At 32.5% G+C, this 24399-nt stretch overlaps 1 protein-coding gene across 1 annotated transcript in view; it reads right to left on the reverse strand.

The window, feature by feature from the left end:
- The window catches only part of shot (dystonin-like protein short stop), a 1026404-nt gene that overhangs the window by 461425 nt on the left and 540580 nt on the right, over positions 1-24399 (reverse strand). The window contains exons 13-14 of the mRNA XM_089596194.1: positions 23092-23312; positions 21338-23013 (exon numbers count right to left, since the gene is read on the reverse strand). Of these exons, the coding sequence (XP_089452320.1) occupies positions 21338-23013; positions 23092-23312 (1897 nt within the window). The remainder of the gene's footprint in view (positions 1-21337; positions 23014-23091; positions 23313-24399) is intronic.

Genomic DNA, 24399 nt, shown 5'->3' on the forward strand with positions numbered 1-24399 from the left:
CACTCCCACGATTACCATAAGTGATTCTGAAGTTTCTGTCCAAATCTTTGGACTCGTGTGGTTACCGTCCGAGGATGTATTTCGTTATCGTATCTATAAAACCCCTACCCGAGAAGTATGGTCCAAAAGATCTATACTTTCTCACATAGCTTGGTTGTATGACCCTTTTGGTTGGTTAGCTCCAATTATCGTTTACGTTAAGATTCTTCTACAATCACTGTGGTTAGTAAAACTTGGGTGGGACGCTCCAGTTCTCAAAGATATATCGAATAAGTGGTTGCTTTTGTTGTCAGAAATACAAAAATTAAATAAGATTAAAGTCCCTAGGTGTAATTAATTTACTCTCACAGTCCAACGGATCGAATCACATGGTTACTCTGATGTCTCAAAATCCGCTTATGCCACGGTTTTGTATACCCACATAGTTTAAGGGGATCAAGTTAGCGTTTTACTTCAGCAATATAAAACAAGGGTAGCTCCGTTAAAGGTTATTAGTATTAAGTGACTTGAAATTTTCGTAGCTCACCTATTAGCCAAACTAGCGAGTCATTTTTTTGAAAATTCGAGGATAGGCATCAATTTTATACACTTATGGTCGGATTGAAAAGACGTGTTACACTAGATAAGTGCTCGACCATCTAAATGGCCTACCTTCATAGCCCACCGTTGTGGTGATATTCATCAGCTGGTTCCTAACGCTATTTGGCACCATGTATCGGGTTAATGAAACCCTGCTGATATTGCCTCTCTAAGTACCAGGCCATCCCAGTTATTAGAACATTCTTCGTGGTTTCTTGGCCCTGAAATCCTCCACCAACTCACCCCTGAATTTTCTGCGTTCAAACTCAATTCAGAACTTTCAAACGTTTAAGTCAGTGAATCACCTTCTCCCACTAGTTATCAACAGACTCTGTTGCCGAACACTTAGAACTTGTATTATGGATTTTCGTGTTTAGGCAAACTTCTACGCGTAACGGCGTATTGTTTCAGATTCTTTCACAAATCGCTCAATCGAATTGGTCGAACTTCTCAACTACCTTTCCTGAATATAGTCCCAATAGCTTCTCGTTCTAACTTTACGATTACCGTTTCTGAACCTATACACGCAAAAATTGTTTATGGTTTATCTACATCAAACCATACATTTTAAATCAGAAATAAAGTTGCTGAACGATGCTTAAGTTAAAATAACCTCTGATTGAACAGGGAAAAACTCTCCACCTGGTTGTTGGCCCTTAGCTACAGTGTTAGAAGTATTTCCTGGTCCTGATTTAAAAGGGCTAGTTGTTAAAGTTAATACAGCGGATACTACGCTGGTTCGACCAATCACTAAGTTGATATTGTTGATTAGTAATGAACCATTAGATAGTAAGTAATGTAGCGGAAATTGCGTTTATCTTACACCTAAGTTAAGGTTAAATTTTCTTGATTGTTTAAGTTAATTGCTTCTCCACCAGTCGAAGAAGAGGCGGGGGAATTTTTAGAATAAAGTCATAGTGTTTAGATGATATCGAGGTGAACCTATAAGAATGTTATGTGCATCGTCTTCCTTATCGAATACTCACACATTTAAAGAGAGCAGCAGCTCTCTCTCTCTCTCTCTGCGAGAACGACGCAAGTCAGTCAGTCGGTGTCCGATCGTCGAGCCCCTGCATACTCTAGGCGAGCGCTCTATCGTTTTAATTCAAGTCTCGAAAAACAAAATTAATTTATCTTGTAAACTCGCTCCACGTTCAGGCAGTAATTATATTTGTAATAGTAGTAATTATCAATTGATCGTAGAAGTAAAAAAGTTGAAACGGTTAACAGTATAATAAGAATCAAAGTTACTAATTAGTTATAAACAAGTGTTTCTCAATTCTTGTGTATTATTACTCAATTACTGAAGTACGAACCCCTCAATTCATACCACATTCCCAAACACTCTGTTACATTCCAAGTTGGTAAAGACAAATCATATTATAAGTAAAAACGCAATTCATCCGTGAGATTCATACAAGACGTATTGTGTATTTACAGTAAGCTCATATGACAAGTGGAGCTTACACGTCGCTTGTATGCGTGTATGTGTATTAGCTTAAAGTAAATGTTTAACAATATGCTGATATATAATACGGCCAGCCTTATTGTCAGAATGCATGTGTGTATCAAAATTTTACGTAACATGTATGAATGAATGAATCGTGTTGTGTGTATGAATAAAGTTTACTTGCACATTGATTGTTTATTTCTAATAATGTAAGCGAATTTAAAAATTTCAAGTAACATATTATTTCATTATACTCAAAATTTATTGTAAGATCCCCAAAAAGATAAATTGCGAAATTTGTGAACTTACTGTCACACTTAAACTTGTATTTTGCGTTCTTTTATTGCTGATGCAAGCTTTCATCATCGCTGACCTAAAAAACTTAATCGCACTTATCAGAAAAATGCGATTAGTACTGTTGTGTTGTCATTTCCTAATATATGAAATCATAACATGTAACATTATTGTTTAGGCCTACTGTTTTGCTGTCAATGCAGTCTGCAAGAGCATCGCTAATTGGTTGAAAACCTCTTTTACTCCCTCTGACGCTATAAAAACTCATCACTAAAAGGAAAAATCGCTCTTTTTACGTGTGTTACCTGTCCTCTAAGGTTTAAGTCAACTCTTGACTCTCGCGACTCGTAAGTACCTTATACACGTAAGGCATAACATGTTGGCTGAGGCAACTCGAGTGCGTATCGAGAACATCAATAGTATCAGACTACACTAAGGAGCGAGGTACAACAAAGGAGACCCGCCGAAAGTCGTTCCGGCAGTATCAAAGAAAGCAGAAACCGTAACATCTTACCGGCCACGAACTCATTCATGTAGTTTAAGGAACCACTGAAAATTACTGCACGAAGCATTAGGGAACTCCGAAGCAGCCGTAACAGCAATCAGTGATAGATGTAAGTTATTTACCAGTGATATAATTAACGCAAAAACCTTGGTCAAGTGATCTGAATAGATTGTATTTAAAAAAATGACTTTTTAAAATTTTTTCAATAATAGAATTGAACATTGAACATGAACTAAGACTATCCATATTATTAAAATAAATATTTTTATTCAACTAAAAATAACAAATAAGGCTCACGAGCTGAATCGTAAGGGACCCACGAATGACACTGAAATAAAGCGATTCAGATGATACTCTAATAAGTCCGGTCATGACACCTCTATGATTGTCGATATAAATAAAAGTAGTTTCATTTTATCGTCATCTTACAGTATGTTGTGCGATTAAAATGGAAAACGTGTTTTTGTTATGTTATATATTTTTTTACTTGTGATAACTGTTCAAGTTTTTATATCACTTACTAGATAGTTACAAGATCAGCAACAGTTACTGCAAATTCAATTACTGCGTGGGTATGCCCTATAAGATTTTCATGTTGAAGCTAAAACCCACTTACTGCACGTACTACCCACTTATTACAAAATTTTTTAGGCTAGATTCGTTGAAAATCATTTGGTTTAACTATTGTGTATTTTACGATGTTATGTACAATTTTTGATGAAACATTGTTCATGTCCAAATATAATAAAATGTCTGAGCACAAGAATTTTTCAGTTTGTTTTTTTTTTCTGTATTGTTGGCGAGTACGCAGTGCTTGGTGCCTGGAAAAAAAACTCTTTGATCGAAAATCAAACCAGCAATTTTTTGTACAAGAGTGGAGTACTTTATCTACTCTGCTTCAGGCGATCTCGAATATGGAAGACCTCTGTCTCATTAATCTAATGTGGTTGATAACTTATTTTTTGAATAGAAACACTCGACCAGACTATCAATAGTCGATTAATCATGTACTTTGTATAACTATATCCATATATAGGATACGTTGGACTTTCAATGAATAAGCATAGGATTGGTCGACTATTGGTGCCTGGTCGAGTATTGGATCCTTTACCTTATTGTTAGTAAAGTCATGTGGTGCAACTATACATAATATCAATTCATAAATTATTCATTCATTCAATAAATTTTTTTTATGTGAGTAAATAATTTTTTCTAGAACATAGAAAACATTTTTTTTTAGTTGCTGCTTGACGATATATTAATAAATATTTATTTATTTTCGATAAATCTGTTACTTTTATAATAAATAAATTGTTATTTGTATTCTATTAATGCATTAAATTATTCTTATTTTGTTTTATTCTATATCAATTTTTTCATTCGTGACTAAGGTGATTTTTTGACTTAAGGACGTTTATCACAGTAAGTGGGGGTCAAGATTTAGAGAGATTAAAGGAGTATAAAAATGCAGCAGCCCTGGCAATTACTTTGCCTAGATAAATATAGTTATATAATAGCTTTTAGGCATACTTGAACCCTTTTTTCTCATTTTATTAAATAACAACTTTATGGTCCATAAAAAATATCAGTATGTTTATCTTATAGTTACCTATCATACAAAAAAGTGAGTGAATTTCTACAGATCACTGTCTTACAAAAGCTATTTTATGTGATTTTTCTATAAGGTTACAAATAAAATTGAGCTTTTTGTAAACGAAGCATATAAAAACTGTACAGTTAATCAATCTGCAACTTTTTGGGTATATTTTTTACGCTATAATGAACGAGCGTTAGGTGGTTCAATAGTAATTTTTAAAAAAAACCAAGGTGTGATAGACGTCCTAAACCGACTTTCATTCCTAAATTAACGACAGCAAAATTTATGAACTTAAGAAAAATATTCATAGAATCCATGCTGTTCGAAGAAATACTGCAGTCAGCAAAAATGTACACAAATTCATCCTCTAAGGCTAAAATCCATTTAAGTATTGTTATTTCAGTGCCGCTAAGGACAGTATTACCAGTTAACCGATACAAAGTCAAAAGTGCCTGTACCTGCATTACTAATGAACAGAAGATCTCCTTGTAAACTAAACGAACTCCTTTTATATAGTACAGCTAGCCCGAAATCTTTTATTTTTTACAAAACAATTTCTCCACACTTAGTCACGATAACGTCTTGATTAACCTGTAAATCATTAAAGAAAACGGCTTCAAGCAACTAACAGAATTCACTGGCTACTAACAAAACACCTTTAAAACCGATTAGTTAAGATTCGAAAAATCCAAGCTACATTCAAAGGTTTTTATTGACACAGAGTGATCACGTTAAAAGTAAAGAATAACGAATAAAACTGACACCACACAAACCCAATGGGATTGTGGTTCTTAATTAAATGGTATCAAATTTTAATATGTTATGGTTTATGTCTTTCTAAACAAAAGTAACCATAGGCGCAAGACCCGAGAATGGAAAGTTTGAGAGATAATAATTATTCAAGACACCGATTTTGATAAAAGTTAGTTTGACAGGCGGCGCAGTTCAGTACAGCCAATGAATACATAGCTTACTCTATGTACAGAGATATGATTAAAGAGGGTTAAGTCAAGTGCATCTACCATTCTTGACTATCAATGAGCGCAATTATTCTAGTTTAGTTAGTAGTAGCGTAGCTTATTGGCATTATTAACTTTTATGGTAGATCTATGATATCTCTAGTATAAAAAAGTGCTTATCCTAGTAACCCGATAAACTATTGGCTTTATAATTTTTAAACTATCGATAGCCAAAAAATACTCAATCAAGTTCATTAATATAATTTGTCACCATTAATTTATATTCTGAGTAAAAAGCTGACCCTACTATACAACTACATGTCAATTATCAACAACATTATTATTACCAAAATCAATGCTGTAATTAACAAGATTAATCATTAGCTAATAAGAAATAGATTTTCCGATTAAAGTACTCTGAATATTATATTTCCGATATTACTTACAGGTACAGTAAGCTTGAAAATCGACTCCACCACTACTTCTTCGTCCAGTTTCAAAAACCTACTATTTGTAGATGCTGCGTTATGCTAAACCTTCTCCTGTGGCTAATATTTCTAATTCCCAAACACAGGATCAAGTTTTTCTAAGACAAATAACTATCTCTTGCGACACATAATACTTTTGTCCTTACAGCTTTTCTTTTAAAGGCTAATAAAAAGATGTTATTTTTGAATTATAAGGACATTCTTAAGATTCCTTAGTATTACGACTGTTGCGATTCAATATATAATAGTGTGATGATACTTTACGTCAAATCCTGAAACACAACAATTCAGTTTAATTTCTTTTAGTAGCTCATGATTCAATTCTAGTTTTTAACTGTCATTCTTACGTAATCATATCAGTTAAAAGAGGAGTTATGATTCAGTAATTCTAAGTATCAGCTTTATTTTATCTGCTAATCATGATGTCAGTGGCCCCTCAGTCTTGTTTTTCAAATGTAATAGGCAGTATACGACTTTTTGAAAAGACTAAACAAAATCCCCATCGTCACAGTTTCCCGCGCGGGGATCTTCGATCACGTGTTTCTTTAAGAGACATACTGTAACAAGATCGACGCTTGGTTGAAAGTCAAAGTTTCCCGTGCAGAGATCTTTAATAGCATATTTTTAAGCGAAAAACCCTGTCTAATATAACTGTCAGCCGTGCCCAGTTGACATCATCGATGAGCTTTGCTGGATGCTAATTGTCAAACTTTCCCGTAATCAAGTAGTCTTATTTATAATTAAATTAAATATAAGAAAACATTTGAAGTCTCTGATGCTGCAAAAAAATTTTTAATAACGATTTTAGACTGTATGAGTTGAATTATATTAAAAGTGTTTTTCGAACGTCATTTGTAATAGTTGAATTGTAAGGCACAAGTATCACATTTATTTATGAATACTAAGAGCTTTATGACCTGTGTAATGTGTAAGAAAACAAAAGACAAAAGCCGGAAGCTGAATGATTCATGACAAATGATAAATATTAAAAGTATCATAGCAATGCTTGAAATATTATATAACTTGGTTTACTAAGAATAACCGTTTTTTTATATGTGCATCTTTCTTTAGAATTAGACTATCGGGGAACTCTTTTGCGTTAAACCCTGTCAAATAAAACCTGGTACGATATCTCCGGTAAGATCGACTTGTGGTTTAAAGTCAAAGTTTCCGGTGTGGGAATCTTTAAAAAGGGTAAGGCAACTCTAGTTCGTGCAAAGTCTTACTAGAGCTACAGCTGATATCTAAGAAAAGTAAGTCTCGAAGACCAACGTCAAAGTTTCCTGTGCAGCAATGTTTCATACCTTTTTTCATAATTTTTTTTCCTTGCAGGAAAAGTTGTCATATAAAATATGTTCTATAAGCAGAGCTCGAGGCCCATTGTCAAAGTTTTACGTGCGGGAATCTTTGACAACGTGTGACTTTGCCATAATCACTAACAGATAAAACCTGTTATTGCAGATTTTCAGCTGTGCCTAGCTTATATCTTTCATAAGGTCAACTCGTGGTCTAAATTTAAAAATTTCCACGAAGGGTTCTTTGATAGCGTATTTTTCTCGCAAGAATCTTAGTCTGATAAAATCAGTTCTTACTGATTTTTAGCAGTACCTAGCTCACACCCCTGTAAGTTTGACTCGTGATTAAAAGTCAAAGTTTTTCGCACGGTGACAGCTTTTAGTGCCTCAAAACTTAAGTGAATTAGCACGGAAAGTTTTCCTTGGCTACGGAAAATAATTATATTATTATTAGGTACAATTTGACCGTATTTTTAACCTGTAAAAAAAAACAAATAATGAAGTTTAAAGTTTGAGGTCCATCATCGTGTTCGATAAAATATTTTCTGCTATTAAATAAACACAATTATTTTTTGAATACACTGTTTTGATTCACTTGAAAAAAAATATCTACAGTTCTGTATGAGTCCAATATTAATCCACACAATATGCCGGTCATGTAGCCAAACACTAAGCCATACTTCAAGCCATACATTGAGCCAACAATTCAGCTACACATTGAACTATACTTTGAGTCATACATTGTGCTACACTTTAAGCCATACTTTAAATCGTGTATTAAGCCATTCTTTGAGCCATACTTTAAGACATACGTTTCGTCACACATCATGCTGTGATTAGAGCACGATGGATGAAAAATGAAGCAATGCGCTTTTTTTTAACGATTATTACAACCAAACAGTTGTTTATAACTTTCTTACGGAAAGTGTTGGAACTTTTTTTCAAGGCAATAATGTTCTGTTGATAGAATTTTTTGTATGATTCTATGGGTAAATATATGTTGAGTTGGAGTGGATCTCGGATTTCATTTTTAATTATTGGTTTTTTTTTGGTATAATTATATCTTGTAACTGCTGAATGACAGTTTGAAGAAATCATCTTAATTTAAAGGTTAATAATTTGAATCGCCGATAATTGCCCTGAAAAGTCTTACATAGTATTTAAGGAGTTTGGGGGGGGGGTGCAAATCTAAATGGTATTTTGTATATGTACACATGTCTTTTTTCACGCGGCAGTTTAGTTTTAATTAGCGAAGTGCAATGCGTCCACCAGCCTGTTTCGCAAGCAGCGGACCAAGTTGAAATTCAAGCTAAACTTCAATCTAAATGTAAAATTTTTAATTGTGTTGTCCCATTTACAAATATATTTTCTATATTTTTATATTGTTATATTTTTTTAAACTCTACATATCCCGATCTACTTAATGTACCATAAATACTACGATTTATTTATTTACTTATTGTTAACTGTTATGATTTTAAGTTACCTGCAACCATCTATGTACTTATATGGGTAAAAGTATGGCACGAAGCATGGCTTACAGTATAGCTCAAAGTATTGATAAAAGTATGGCTTAAAGTATGGCATAAACTATGGCTATACAAGTATGGCTAAAAGAACAGCTTCAGGCACTTTAAAATGTGTATTGGAAATGTAAAACGATCTTCTTACTTGATATGCAAATGATCAGAGTTGGTCACATAAGTATGCCTACATGCATATGGGTGATTCTGACGTAACTTACTTAGACGATGCCTTGAGAACGTAATGGTACTCATAAATAATAAGAATGCAGTAATAAAATGGTTAGCATTTATGTAAATGATGACGCTTTTTCTCCTCAAATAATAAAATTCAGAATTCAAAGCCGTTTTCAACTTGTGTCACCTGTTAATTGTCTAACTTTTCGGCCCTCGCACTGCGAACACTGGGATTGGATATTTTAACTGCAGATACACGTTAAAACTTGGGGATTTGTTAATCTTCGGATCCAATAAAAAGTAGTGTTTCGGCCATTACACCTCAAAAACAAAAGCCTAATTTGCAGAGTTCGTTTTGCTAAGAGACTGGCTCAAAGTACTGCTAAAGCTATAGCTTGAAGTATGGATCGGAGCACAGCTTAATGTCTGGCTGAATGTATGGCTTAATGTCTGGCTAAAAGTCTGACTCAAAGTCTGGTTGAATGTATCGGTACAAGTATGGCTCGAAGTATGGGTTAATGTATGGCTAAAAGTACGGCTTGAAGTATGGCTCAAACTATGGCTATATGCTAGGTGACTACTGCCAACAAAGCCACCAATAAAAAAAAAGTTTAAACAGTTATGTTATGACCAGACTTGATTAAAGTATGGTCTTAACTGTTTTATTTAAGTGTCATTCGTAGGTCTCTTAGAATTCAGCTCGTGAGCTTTATTTTTTCCTTAAATTATATAATAATTAATCTTTATTTGAATTATACGGGTAATTTTAATTGATGTACTTATTTATTAAAGCAATTTAATAATAATTTGTTCTCTTTTTATACAATTAAATCGGGTCACTCTAACAAATTTTAGCGTTGATTTTATTACTAATAAATCACTTACATCTGTCACTGATTGTTATTACTGCTGCTTCGGAGTTCCCTAAGGCTTCGTGCGGTAACCATCAGTGTTTCCTTAAACTACTCAAACGAGTTCGTGGCCAGTAGGATTTTGTGATTTCTGTTTTCTCTGCTATCGCTGGAACCACTTTAGGCGGGCCTCCTTTGCTGTACCTCGCTTCTTAGCGTAGTCCAATACTATTAATGTTCTCGACACGCACTCGAGTTGCCTCAGCCAACAAGTTAAGCCTTACGTGTATAAGGTACTCACGAGTCGCGAGAGTCAAGAGTTGACTAAAACTTTAGAGGACAGGTGACAGACGTAAAGAGAGCGATTTTTTCTCTTGATAGATAGTTGTTATAGCGTCAGAGCGAGTAAAAGAGGCCTTCAGTTGAATTAGATCAACCAATGAGAGATGTTATAGCAGACTGCGTTGACAGCAAAACAGTAGGCTCGCTCGATAATGTTACATATTATGATTTCATATATTAGGAAATAATAATACAACAGTACCAATCGTATTTTTCTGACAAGTGACATTGAGTTTTTTAGGTCAGCGATGATGAAAGCTCGCATCAGCAACAAAAGAAACGTCAAATATAACTTCAAGAGTGACAAATAAGCTTATAAATTCTGCAATTAATTCTTTTCAGGATTTCACAATCAATTTTGGATATAATGAAGTATGTGTAAATTACAAATTTTAAATTAGAATACATTATTAGAATTGAACAATTAACGAACAATTAACTATTTATTTATACATACAATACAATTTATGCATTCATGCATTCTTACAACGAAGCTAGCCGTATTCTATGTCAGCATATTATGAAACATTCACCTTAAAGCTAATACGCGCACATATATAAATGACGTATGAGCTTCTTTTGTCATATGAGCTTGCTTTATATTCACAATATGTCTTATCTGAATTTAATGAACGGATAGCTTTGAGTTATAATATAATTTGCATCAACTCGGGATGCAACACCCCCCTTTTTAGATTGTTTCCACCCCGGGCAACTTCAGATCCATCGAGAATTAACACAAGCTAATGAAACGAATTATAACAATAGATATAAATTTCCCTTGTGCCCCCCCCTTTTTTTTTTTTTTTTTGTTTTTTTTTTTTTGTAGAAAAAAATGATGGATGAATTATTTTACATTCTTGCTTCAATCGTGAGGCAGTGTAGTTATCAAGTTGTTACATAAACGTGCGTGCGTTAGGTATTAAATATGCTGTGTGTTTTTGCCATATATTTTAGTTTTGTTAGTTTAATTACTGAAGTATTATATTTATGATGTAGGTAGAATGTTTTGTAGTGACATACAGTGAATATCGTGGTGATAATGTTTGCTAATACTGTAGGATTGTGGTTAAGCATTACCGAAGAGAAGGTAAAGGAAGAGAAGAGGAGCGATATAACTAAATTTTTATTGCCGATTTCCTCGTAGACTTTCTTGGCTTGAGATCAAACATTTAAAGTTTTTCTGGAAATCAAATATAATATTAATAATCTATAATTACTGAATGAGTTAGTAAAATATTATATTATACATACAATTTTTTTTATTTTTCTGCTACCTTAGTTCTTTTTACCTGGGTGGAACAAAGGTAAGTTTTTATTACGTCAGTATTTTCGTAGGCTAGTTACTAAAGTGTTATACTTCGTTGATGATTGATTTTATTCTTACTTTTTTTTTTTTTTTTTTCTTTATCTGGCAGGAAGAATTTCTTCATACCTCAATTAATTCTTGCTCATTGAGGTGTTCTAAACGTTAATATGAATTAAAGTAATAAAATGGTGCGAAGATCTGTATCGATGAGCGTGAGTTTTTTTTTCCATATTGATGGACAGTATGGGTGGCGATCACTTTAAATTGGTGGATATCGCCATTTTCAGTTTCAATCAGGTGAATTAAAATTTTAATTTGAAAAGAAGATTTCATTATCTTATATGTGTGTATATGATAATGAATTTATTTTTTATAAATTAAAACGTAATATTGAATTGTAATAAAGTTTGTAAAAGAAAATATATGACGACTTAGTCAAGTTGATTCTTATTAGCCTATACTTTAATATATCTGGACCTTGTATCAAGCCTTTTTTGTGTAGCTTTCATTTAATATATTATTTATATTATTATTATCATTACTATTTTTTTTTTTTTTTGTATTTTTGCACCGTTTTATTGGTCAGATATTTAATAAATTAATTGTGACCTTGTATTGGCAAATAATCCTTTGTCGTTCTATCGGAAATTAGCGGTGCTGGATTTTTTACAATTTTTCGTACTCTTTTCGGAGTATTATGTTGCGTTATAAAAATTTGAGGCTCATTTGATCTTCTCGGTTAAGCTCTATATACCAATTTTGGTAAATAACTGGATTTCTTTTTTATTTTTAAGATGCATTTTAACGAAATTAAAGCAATGACTACTGTAGCAATTTAATTTACTATTAGGCTTAAAAAAATTATCGCTGTATTTCAACAATTTACTTGCTTTTTTATTGCTGTATCTTCTAAGGTTTCCTCCATTCTAGCTAACGCTATTGCGTCACTTGATTTTGCCCATTTTTTTATTTCGGTTTTTTCTTTCTCTTGCAGATCAAGAGTGAAGTTATTATTGCCAAATTTGATTGTTTCGATATCAGGGAAATTAAATTAATTTTCTAAACTGTAGGGAAGCTCTGATCTAGTAGTAAGCCTCTATCAATTCTACTGTGGTGACTCCATACAGGGTGCATGAGCAACAAAATTACTGTTGATCGTTAGTATTCTCGTACCTTGTATTTTAATTCAAGTTGGTTGTGTGATTTAAGAATTATTTCCACACAATACTTATATCGTAGTAGTATTTTGTGCAAAATATAAGCATTGTTCAGTGGTTTTTAGTCTTATCCAATAAATTGCGGTTGATTTATGTGATGCTATTTGACAAGTATTTAATGCTTCTGTAGATGGGTTTATGAATAAAGTGAATTCGAAAGGATTGATCATATTATCTTCGTAAATAGGCATATCTGATCGGCAATATGAAATCTTCTTATCTTTAATGCAATTATTTAAAAATTTTTTATTGGTAAGAAAATAATTTTGAAGATTATTGCTTACGACTGGATTACTATGTCGGGTCTCAATGCTGACATATCCTTTTAGATCTAAGTGTTAATTTTTCAGAACTGAAATCAAGTGCATGGCATAATTACTGTGATGTTCTTTACCTATTAACGGGAAACTAAGTTTAACTGCTAATCTACCTTCTATTATTACTGCGTTTGTTGTGGACAGTACGTGCAGGCATTTAAGTGTTACAGATGAATTGTCCTATGGTAGCGTATGCTCTATTTTTGTATGAAATAATTTCATTACAAATTTTTGATAGTTGTTCGTTTTGTATCATTAGCAGATGTTAGTGTCTTTGTGACGTGCTTTCCACTGCACTGACAAGCGTTTTGTAAGAATTAAGTATGAAGAATAGGGATTTCTCGAAAGAGTTAGTCCATTCTAATACTTCTATTTTATACTCAATTTTTCTACTATTATCTAATCAACATGCTTCTTTGGTTAAACTTTCCAAATTTTTTATAAGTTTTTCATTATGTCTTCTATTTTTCTCTAATTCTATATAAATTTTTTCGAGATTTGAGCATAAATTATAAGTCTGGTTTGCTTCTTAATATAATATTGTTCGTGTAGAGATGTGAAGATTAATTATATCCGTATTTTTTTATCTCATTCATCCACATCCATAGATCCAAATAATTTTTTCGAAATCCACCAAACATATTCTAGTGGTGCTCATCTCATTATCATTTAGCTAGGGATAACGTTTACTATATTGTTGAAGTTTACATCTTTACTATATTTTTCTATTTCAGGTGCAAAAAAGTTTTAAATCCTCGCATGTTGATTTTGTTTAACAAATCATATTATTTAACGTGTATCTTGGCATTGAATTTCTGCATTCTTGATTTTTAAGTACTGTAGTACAATTTTAAATAACCGTATCTAGCTGTTCATGGTATAGTTTAGTTTGATCTTCGATGCTATGAATATCTAACGTAATAGTAACGTGCCATTCGGTACAAGTTGGTCTGACGTCGTTAGTGTTTTCATAATATATACCTAGTATATTTACTAAAAGCATGTTGTAAGATTTGCAGAAATCTCTTCTTTGCTTTTAATTATACCAGGTCTTAGTGTTAAAAGAAGCAGAAAGGTAATGTTTTTAGTCAACATATTAATCAGATCAACCTGCAACAATAAAGTAAAATAAATTTTTTTTTTTTTTCTATTCATAGGTAGCAACGCTTTACTTTGTCAATAAAAATGTTAATTATTTTTCCATTTCCTGGTTCCAATATGACATTATTATTACTATGTATTTCATTAATTTTAAAAATTCCGTTATAAAATCTATCTAATTTTCCTTTTCGGTGTTCTTTGAGCACACAGACTGTCATTCAAACTTCCAAGTTCTGTGGCTTTGACTATTGTTTGACGTGTTTTTGTATTTTGTTTTGATATTTTAAGTTTGTCACGAGCTATTTCTTGTATTGTACGTAAACAGCGGGCAAGGTCACTAGCATATGAACTGTATGTTTCTAATTTGAATTCATCTGGAAGTAGATTTGGAGAACGTGCCTGTCTACCAAAGACAAGTTCGAAAGGTGTAAAGCCTGTCACTGAATGAACTAAAGTATTATACTCACACTTTGCAAAAGGAATCATTTTATTCTAATCATTTTTGTTTTCAGCGATAGTTCTCAAGAAATCGTTTAACATGGCGTGGTTTCTCTCTAATAAATCATTTGATTGTGGGTGATATGCACTAGTGACTGCTAAACGGAATCCATAAATTTTTTATACTTCTAACAATACTTGATTAATGAAACATTTTGATATGTCACTGAGAATAATTCTAGGAATATCGAAAGATGAAATACAATAACTTTATAACACATCAGCAATAGTCATTGCTTGTATATTAGGAACAGAAACTGCAATAAAAAATTCAAAAAGAGTAAGCATTGCATTGTTAGAATGTGTTTATGTCTACATGTACTTTGTGGAAAAGGGCCTACTGTATCTATAGCGACTTTGTGAAATACTTCTAATGGTGTGTCTGTAATTACTATAGGTTCTCTAGTTTTTGTGTGGACTAATTTTCGTTCCTGGCAAATTTTACATTTTTGTATGTATTTAGCAATGTCGTTGCGCATTCCTTTCCAATAATATATTTCTCTCATCCGATTATATGTTTTTACTACTCCTCTATGACCTAAAAATAAGCTAATAATTCAACTAATTTTTCCTTTCTATTGTCTATGGTAAGATAAAAACATGCGCTAAAACAAATTCTCACTGTAAGGAAAAGGTGACGTAATGGTTCGTATAAAATTAATGGCATTTCTCTTCTTGAAAAATTATCGGTGAGTTCACCTTTCATAGAAATACGAGTAGTGTTAATTTTCTTAACTGATATTGCATTCGCATGATTTTTAAAGCAGGTTCGTAAAATGCTCAGTTTTATTTTATCAGTTAAGTTTTTGTTCACGATTAGTGAAAATATATAGCGACTTCAGTATTTTAGAGTAATAACGTCTCCAAATTTTAGTTCAACATCTTATAATTCTTCTTTTGGTATAGCTCCTATATCTAATGTTAGTTTATTGCTTATTGATTTTAAATCTACAGTTTTAGAAATAAAATGGATGTAGTTATCCTTTATATAAGTTGACTCTTCACGAGTACTTAAAAATGTCAATTTATTTGTTTCATAAGTTATATTAGAGGAATTTCCAACGGTACTTATATTTCTTTTCATTTATTTGAGCTCTTAGTGCTTTTTTCTTCGTCTTGCTTTCAATCTTTCCGCTATTGTAGGTGCAATTAATTCACCTTGTCCGCATTCCATACCCCGAGAAACTTTTAATAGTGTATCTCTAGGTTTATTTTTTCTTATTTTAGGTGTTAATTGTATGCTTTCAATGGTATCAGAATAAGATTGATTGGGTTTTGACTAATTTTGGCGAGCTATCGAAGTTTTAGTTTGTTTAGATTTTATAGGTAGCAAACGTACTTATATTGATATATCTTCGTCCGAAGAATTATCTTTATCACTTTCGTCTTCATTCCATTCTATTGGATTTCTTGATAAGGCGTCCGCGTTTGTATTTAGTCTACCAGGTTTGTACTTATAAGTATAGCTATGACCTCGAAGTCTTGCTCTCGATCTATTCAGCCTACTCATGGGATCTTTGATAAACTCAGTCCAGAATAGTGGTTCACAATGCCCGTAAACCGTTAATATTTTGCCGTATAAGTAATGTCAAAAATATTGGACTGCTACAACTACTGCTAAGCATTCTTTTTCTGTTGCAGAATAATTTCTTTCGGGTTTATTTAGAGTTTTTGACATATACGCAATTGGGTGATTTTTTTCTGGTTCTCCTTGGTCTAATACTGCCCCAATAGCTATATTAGATGCGTCTGTTGTTAATATGAATAGTTTATTTAAATTGATGCAAACTAACACTGGTGCTTTCCATAATATACTCCTAAACTCTTGAAAGCTTTTTTGCTGAGTATCTGTTCACTCGAATTTCTTTCTTTTTTCTAACAAGGATCTCGAAGACTCTGGAGTTTCTGAAAAATTTTTGACAAAATGACGGAAATAGTTCGCTAATCCTAAAAATTGTCTAACATTCGTATGATTTTTTGGTTTCAAAAATTATTCAATAGCTTCTAATTTTTTTGAATCTGGTTTGACTCCATAGCTTCCTATTTTATGTCCTAAATAAGTTACTTCGGGCATTAATATTTCACATTTGTCAAGTTGTAATTTTAATATTGATTTCGAAAGTTTTTCAAATAAATGAGTAATTTTTGTCATATGATCTCTTTAAGTTATTGCACATAAAACTATGTCATCAAAAAATATAAATAACTTAATTCCTTGCAGTCCTGATGAGATTATGTCCATTAATCGCTGAAATGTTGCCGGTGGATTGCATAGTCCAAATGGCATTCCTGCATATTGATAATGTTTTATGTCTATCTGTTCGGTCAACTTCTATGTAATGAAAATCACTAGCCAGATCAAAAACGGAGAAATAATTTGAGCCTCCGATTTGCTCTAATATTTCAGTAATGTTTGGTAGTGGATAAGCATCAGGGATAGTTTTTTTGTTTAGTTTACGATGATAAAAAAATCAAATAAAATTAATTTAAAAGTTTTTAAATCAATTTTATAGACTTGACTTTAATATTTTAATGAAAAAAAGGTATACATTTAATTTGACTGCTTCCTACTAATTATGCATTTATTCTGAAATCGATTCTTGCGTGAAAAACTGATCTTCTAAAACACATCGATTATTTTTTGGCGATTCTGGACTTATAACGTGAAATTCGTAATCTGTATCAAATAAATCTACCGTATCAGTACCTACAGTTAATATTCGATATGAAGCTATTTCTTCTCATTCAATTATATTAACACAACAAATTTCTGTCCCGTTCCTTAATGCGTTATAACTGAAAACATTTACTTCTGCACCTGGTTTTACTCTCAACAGGTTTTATCTGTTGGTGATTATGGCAAAGTCACACGTTGTCGAAGATCCCCGCACGGAAAACTTTGACAATGGGCCTCGAGCTCTACTTATGGAACATATTGTGCATGACAACTTTTTCTGCAAAGGAGAAAAATTATAAAAGAAGGTGTGAAACGTTGCTGCACAGGAAACTTTAACGTTGGTCTTTGAGACTAACTTATCAGAGATATAGGCTGTAGCTCTGCTAAAAATTTGCACGAACTAGAGTTGCCTTACCTTAACGGAAGATTTCCGCGCCAGAAACTTTGACTTTAAACCACGAGTCGATCTTATCGGAGATATCATACCTGGTTTTATTTGACAGGGTTAATCGCAAAAGAGTGCCCCCATAGTCTAATTCTAAAGGAAGATGCACATATCAAAAAAACGGGTTTTCTTAGTAAAACAAGTTATATATTATTCTAAGCATTGCTATAATACTTACAATATTTATCATTTATTATGAATCATTCAGCTTCCGGCTTTTGTCTTTTGTTTTCTTACATATGACACAGGTTATAAAGCTTACAGTGTTCATAATCGTTTGTGATACTTGTGCCTTACAATTCAACTATTAAAAATGACGTTTGAAAAACACTTTGAATAAAGTTCAAATCGTATAGTTTAAAATTTTTTCTAAACATTTTCTTACAGCATCAGGGATCTCAAATGTTTTCTTATATTTAATTTAATTATAATTAAGACAACTTAATAACAGAAAAGTTCAACAATTAGCCTCCAGTAAAGCTTACCAAAGATGTCAACTGGGAACTGCTGACAATCAAATTAGACAGCGTTTCTCGCTAAAAAACACGCTATCAAAGATCTCCGCACTAAACACTTTGACTTTAAACCAACAGTCGATCTTGTTACAGTGTGTCTCCCAAAAAAACACGTTATTAAAGATCCCCGCGCGGGAAACTGTGACGATGGGCATTTTGTTAAGTCTTTTAAAAAAGTCGTATACTGCCCATCACATTTGGAAAACAAGACTGAGACACCAATGACACCATGACTAGTAGATGAAATAAAGCTGATACTCAGAGCTATTAAATCATAATGATTTACACAACTGACAAGCTTACATAAGTATGACAGTTAAAAACTAGAATTGAATCATGAGCTACTAAAATAAATTGAAATTAATTGATGGGTTTCTGGATTTGACGTAAAGTATTATCACATAATTGTATATTAAATTACAGTAGTCATAATACTTAGGAATTTTAAGAATGTCCTTATAATTTAAAATTAACTTGTTTTCACTATTCTTTCAAAGAAAAGTTGTAAGGACAAAAGTGTTATGTGTCGCAAGAGATAGTTACTTGTCTTAGAAAAACTTGATCTTGTGTTTGGGAATCAGCAATCTTTGCCACAGGAAAAGGTTTAGCATAACGCAGGATCTACAAATAGTAGATTTTTGAAACTGGACGGAGAAGTAGTGGTGGAGTCATGATCCAAGCTCACTGTACCTTTAAGTAATATTGAAAATAAAACAGTTAGAGGACTTTAAATGTAAAATCTATTCCTTATTAGCAAATTATAAATTTTATCAACTACAGCATGGATTCCGGTAGTAATAATGTTGTTAAATAATTGACATGTAGTTGTATAGTTTCTTATACCAGAGGATATTTCTTATTACCTAGACATAGATCTTCCATACAAGACAATAATGCCAATGAGCTACGCTACTACTGACTAAACTAGAATAATCTTATATCACGCCCATTGATAGTCAAGAATGGTAGATGCACTCGACGTAACCCTTTCCGATCATGTCTCTGTACATGGAGCGAGCTATATATTCATTGATTGTACTGAACTGCGCCACCTGTTAAACTAACCTTTTTCAAAATTGGCGACTTGAATAATTATTTTTTCTAAAACTGTCCGTTTTCTGATCTTGCGCCTATGGTAACTTTTGTTCAGAACGGCATAAACCATAACATATTAAAATTTCAGACCATTTCATTGGGAACCATAATTACATTGGATTTGTGTGGGGTCTTTTAATTCAGCCGATTTAGCGATTGCAATATTATTGTCTATACCGTGCTGTGTCAGAATAAGTAAGTTTAATAAAAAAAGGCTATGCCATCACTCGGTCTTTCTTGCAATCTAGGCTTTGCAGCAAGATTATCCAAGACAATAAAATTTGAAAAAATGGAGGTAACTTGCTTAGTATATCAATAAGCGAAGTTTCCGTAATTTCTAGAATATCACAATTCTTAGATTTAGCGTTTTGCTTTTCAGATAGTAAGCTAAGTAGATTGTCAAAACTTTAAATGTTTCAGAAAAGTAAGGGGTAGAAGCATGTCAATCAATTTGCGGTATCCAAGTTATCGACCGATCCATTTTAGAGTTGTCAGAGCCAGAGACGTTGACAAAAAATGACTATAGAGGGTTTTTTTAACCAATAAGCCAGTTTCTTTCTTTCAGACATAAGGGATACCATTACTGATATTTTTTTTAAGGGGCAATGCGGTTTTTTCTGTAGTTCACTCTTTTACTGCAATCTTTAAAAGTTTATTTTGATTTTCTTCTTCAGGCTAAGTAAAATTATTGTGTGCTTGAATATTTTCGTCGTATTGGATTCCTTTTTTCTATACAACAATATTTTTGATCTTAACAGTTGACAATTAGGTAATAACCAGCGGGCCATTATTTTTGTTTCCAATTATGTGCGCATTAATAACTGTCACTTTGATTTTGAGTTTCTCTTTAACGAACTGATTTATTTCTTCTGAAGTGCAAGGAAGCTTAAAAGAAAATTTATTAATAGCAATAATACTTTCCCTATATTATCTGTTTTTCTTTTTTACACCACGTTCATCTACCAACAAGCGTTCAACAACATGTTGAAGTAAAAATTTTAATTTAATTTTGCTGGCTAGGTATCCCTCAAATATTCTTACATCTGAGAAACTGCGACAGTTGTTTTTTCAAAATTTATTTTAGTTAAAAAATTCATGACTCTTCTGTACTAGGAAGAAAAAACTGAAGGATGTCAAAAACATGTAATATTGAGGTACCTAATTATGAGTAGAAAACTCTTTAAATTAGGTTAGCAAGTTAAAATAAAGTATTTTTTGAAATTAGCAATATGAATTTTATAAACAGTAAGAAATTTATTTTGCAAATAAAAAAAAAATTCAAGTGTTTACTATGAAAAAAAGCTTTAACATTATCAATACGAGCTTAGGAGTTTAAATATTTACTAAGATCCAAAACATTTTTTTGATTACAACAAGAAAGCACTCAAAAACAGCAATATTACAGGCATAAGGCTAGCAAAGTCACTGTAAATCATATAAATAAAAACTTATACTAATAATCCCACTTTGGCCAACACTAAGTATTTAGCAAACACTTTTATACAGAACACATTATAACTAACAACCAATCATGCATGGGCAAACATCATTTTCAATCAAGGCATAAAAGTCTCTTACACAACAAAATATAATCCAAAAACACTGAATATTATTTTCTGCTTTACAATAAAAAAATAAAAGAACGTTAAGAGTAATTTGAATATTATTCAAGTTCCCTAGTTTACCAATCGCGTTGTTTAGACTTGTATTATATAGTAACGTTTTAGTTAAAATGATTTAGTCTCTTAACGCATCTAAAAGAGTGAACACTAATTCACAAATTTCAGAAGAATAAACAAAATCAAGCTCAAATTAAAAGTAAAGAATTTAAAACTTGGAAAAATGAACAGCAACTCATATTTTTTATCACTTATTTAATCTAAATTTATTATGTTTACTAATTTAAATAATAATTTGTACTCTTCATTTTTCGAGAAAATAATTATTTTGCAAATCCATTATGTTATATATAAGCAATACAATACAAGCCAATACAGTACAACTAGTATAGAATGAAACTATCTAGACATCCATAACGCCATTAACTTATTGATAAATATATAAACCATAAATATTATTAATAGCATTGATTGATCATCTTACGTAAATTGGTCGTATTCGGTCGTTTAGTCGGGCTAGTAATTGTGCGACGCCTTGCTGGGCTTTCACTCCTTTCTTTTGTGAGATTATCATAAGCGATACCAAGATCATTAAGTTTATCCACAGTACTTCCGAAATCTTTGTACTCCTTCTGAAGAGGTTTTAATAAGTCTAGTTGCTCTCTTAATTTTTCAAGGTCCACTGGTACTGGCTGAAGTATTTGCACACAGTTCTCGGTTTGAGTGAGCCAGTCAAGAAGCTGATGGCGAAACTTCTCATAAGCGATCAATTTTTCAGCTCTTAGTTTATTTAATCGTTGTTTTTCATCAATGAGGACAGTAAGTTCTTTCCACTGAGCTTCAGCAGCTTTAATTTTGTCTCTTATGAGAACACTTTCACTAATGTCTTTTTTAGCTGTAAGAATTTTACCAGTACGTATCAAGTTTTCATACACCGGACGTTGGTTATCCCGCTGATCTGAGAGCGTATTGATCCTAGCCTCATACTCAGAAAGCTCAAGCCTTGCGAGATCCCGTGATGTCAGTAGATCAATCATTTGTAAGCACCAAACTTCAAATTCAGCGTTTTCAGTAAGAAAATTTTCTAAGAAGCAAGATACTTCTTCAAGAAACTCACAACGTCGCTCTGAACGCTCGCACAACTTAACAAAACGATTCTGCACATCAACTAGTTCCGATTCTACAGATTCCGCTGTACACACTCCAGCAGTACCGTTTATTTGGAATTTTTGGCTTTTATCTATTAATGCTTTGACACTTTCTTGGTGGCTTTCCAGCTCAGCCTGCAGTAATCGCTGTTCTTTAAGCTGCTCTTCAAGGCGTTCACGTTGTAAGCTTGCTGGTCGACATATACTTTTAAGTCGCGTTTCAGCTGTAGTCAGCCAAACTTGAAGATTTCCAAGTGCATCTTTTACATTCTGGCTTTGCAACAAAACTGCATCAAGGTCACGGCATCGATCTACTAAAGATTTTCTCAGCTGAATATGGCGTTCTTGTAGGTTATGTACTGGACCTTCTAATAGTTCACGTTCATTTAGTGCCAGACGATCATTTAGATCTCGTAATAGAGTTTGAAGATTTTCAATAACTGACGAAACCAGTGGTTCATTGGCTAATGCTTCAGCATAAAGCATTTTAATGTGTGTAAGCTGTTCTTCTATTTGTTTAGGTTCATGTGTAACAACCTCCACTAATAGCTGATGTACTCGGGGTTCAAACTCTTGCAACCAGATAACTGCTTTGTTAAGAGACTCACGATAACTGTGCTGACGATTACCGAGAACTGTAAGTTTTTCAGAAAGTGTAGTTGCTCGGCTAAGTAACTCTCTGTACTGACCAGTCACTAGACCAACCTCATTTCTCATAGCTGAATCTTGACTTGAGATAGGCTCTTTATGAGGAAATCGTTGGGGAAGGTTAGTACGCAGATTATTTAAAACTTGTAGATACTTTTTGCTCTCATCAACGAACTTTTGAGCAGACATTGTAATAAAACGAAGGTCTGCTTGATGTGCAATAACATCACTTATGAAATCTCGACTAGCCTCACTACTGCTTGGCAATGTATTCAGTGAGCTCAATGAAGTCAAACAGCGCTCTTTTTCTTCAAGTAAGCAATATGAATTATCTAGCCAGTTAAGAAATAAGGAAATTTCTTTCCTACAAAAAATACGATTAAATTATTTTTAAAAGAGAATTTTTTTTATAGTTAAAATTATGGCTGAGATGACTACTAACTTGAATTTTCCAAGTTCATCTTGAGCAGATATAAGTAACTTAAGCAACTGATCTGAATGCTCCGAAACTCGGTCAAACCTTATTTTTAAACATCGACTGATATCCAAACTAGATAACTCTTCGCTTGACAGTATATCCGTAGTAGTAAGGACAATCTGTCTGACTTGATCGACACAAGCTGATATGGGCCGATTATGAGCATCTATGTCATTTTTTATTTTCTGCAATTGAAATTATTAGAAGTTATTTAATCAATTTTTTTCAATTTTGTCATATAGTGAAAATACATATTTTAAGTAGATAACATAATTGGAAAATAAGTCATAGCAAAGTTAAAATATTAATAAACCTGAGCATCAGAACTAAAATTTTTACAAATGTCACAGTCTAAAGTTCCTGGTTATGCAAGTAAATACAAATCCTAAGTTTTCTCACATTAGCAAACAAAAAATAATTTTATGCATGCAACTAGAACATTAAAAACACGACAAAAAATCATTTTTACGTTATAACAATCTTCTGGGAAATATCGTATATTAAGTTCATGACAAAAAAAAGCAATAGAATAAAATAAATAGGTCTAACATTAATAAAGTTCATCGAATCAAGTAATACGAATGTATATTAATAACTTAACTATTGTCTATTACTTAAATATTAATATGCAGTATGAAAGAGCTTATTTTTATCCATGTTTTTAAGTTCAACCAATTAACTTATATTTAACTAAGATAGTGATTGATTGTATGATAGCCTCAAATGGATAAAAAAGTTAACTGATTATTTTCAACGTATTTCTAATATAGTAAATGACAATGTTTCATCCAACTGACCCTATCAGTAGTATCATGGCGTGAAGGTACTTTGTTTATATAGGAACACTAATATTCTGTCTGCAATTATACACACTAACGAATTATAACTAGTAAAACTTAAAAAAGATCACAATGATGGAAATGATAGGCACAACTTAGTCTAATTACAGTCACTAGTATACTTATGTATACAAAGTACTACAATGACAATAGCGCCATTAGTAGTACAACTTAAGTGTACACATCATCATTGTGATTTTCTGTTTTCGTACTCCTTGTTGAGTAACATATATTTGTAAAACTTAAATAAAACCAAACTTCTGGTCTAAAATGTATTGTAACTCTATAAAGACCTCGATGTACTTACACACTGCAATTATTTTTTAGCTGATAATGTATCAATTTGCTCTAGCTAACGTCAGACGTAGACAATGTTGTCCAGACCAATGGCATTTTTATACAGTTGGGTGTTAGTACCAGTATCACACACTGG

Source organism: Copidosoma floridanum, unplaced genomic scaffold (genome assembly GCF_036245765.1).
Source record: "Copidosoma floridanum isolate Cflo_tuat_1 unplaced genomic scaffold, Cflo_Japanese_pri ptg000030l, whole genome shotgun sequence".
Taxonomy (NCBI): domain Eukaryota; kingdom Metazoa; phylum Arthropoda; class Insecta; order Hymenoptera; family Encyrtidae; genus Copidosoma; species Copidosoma floridanum.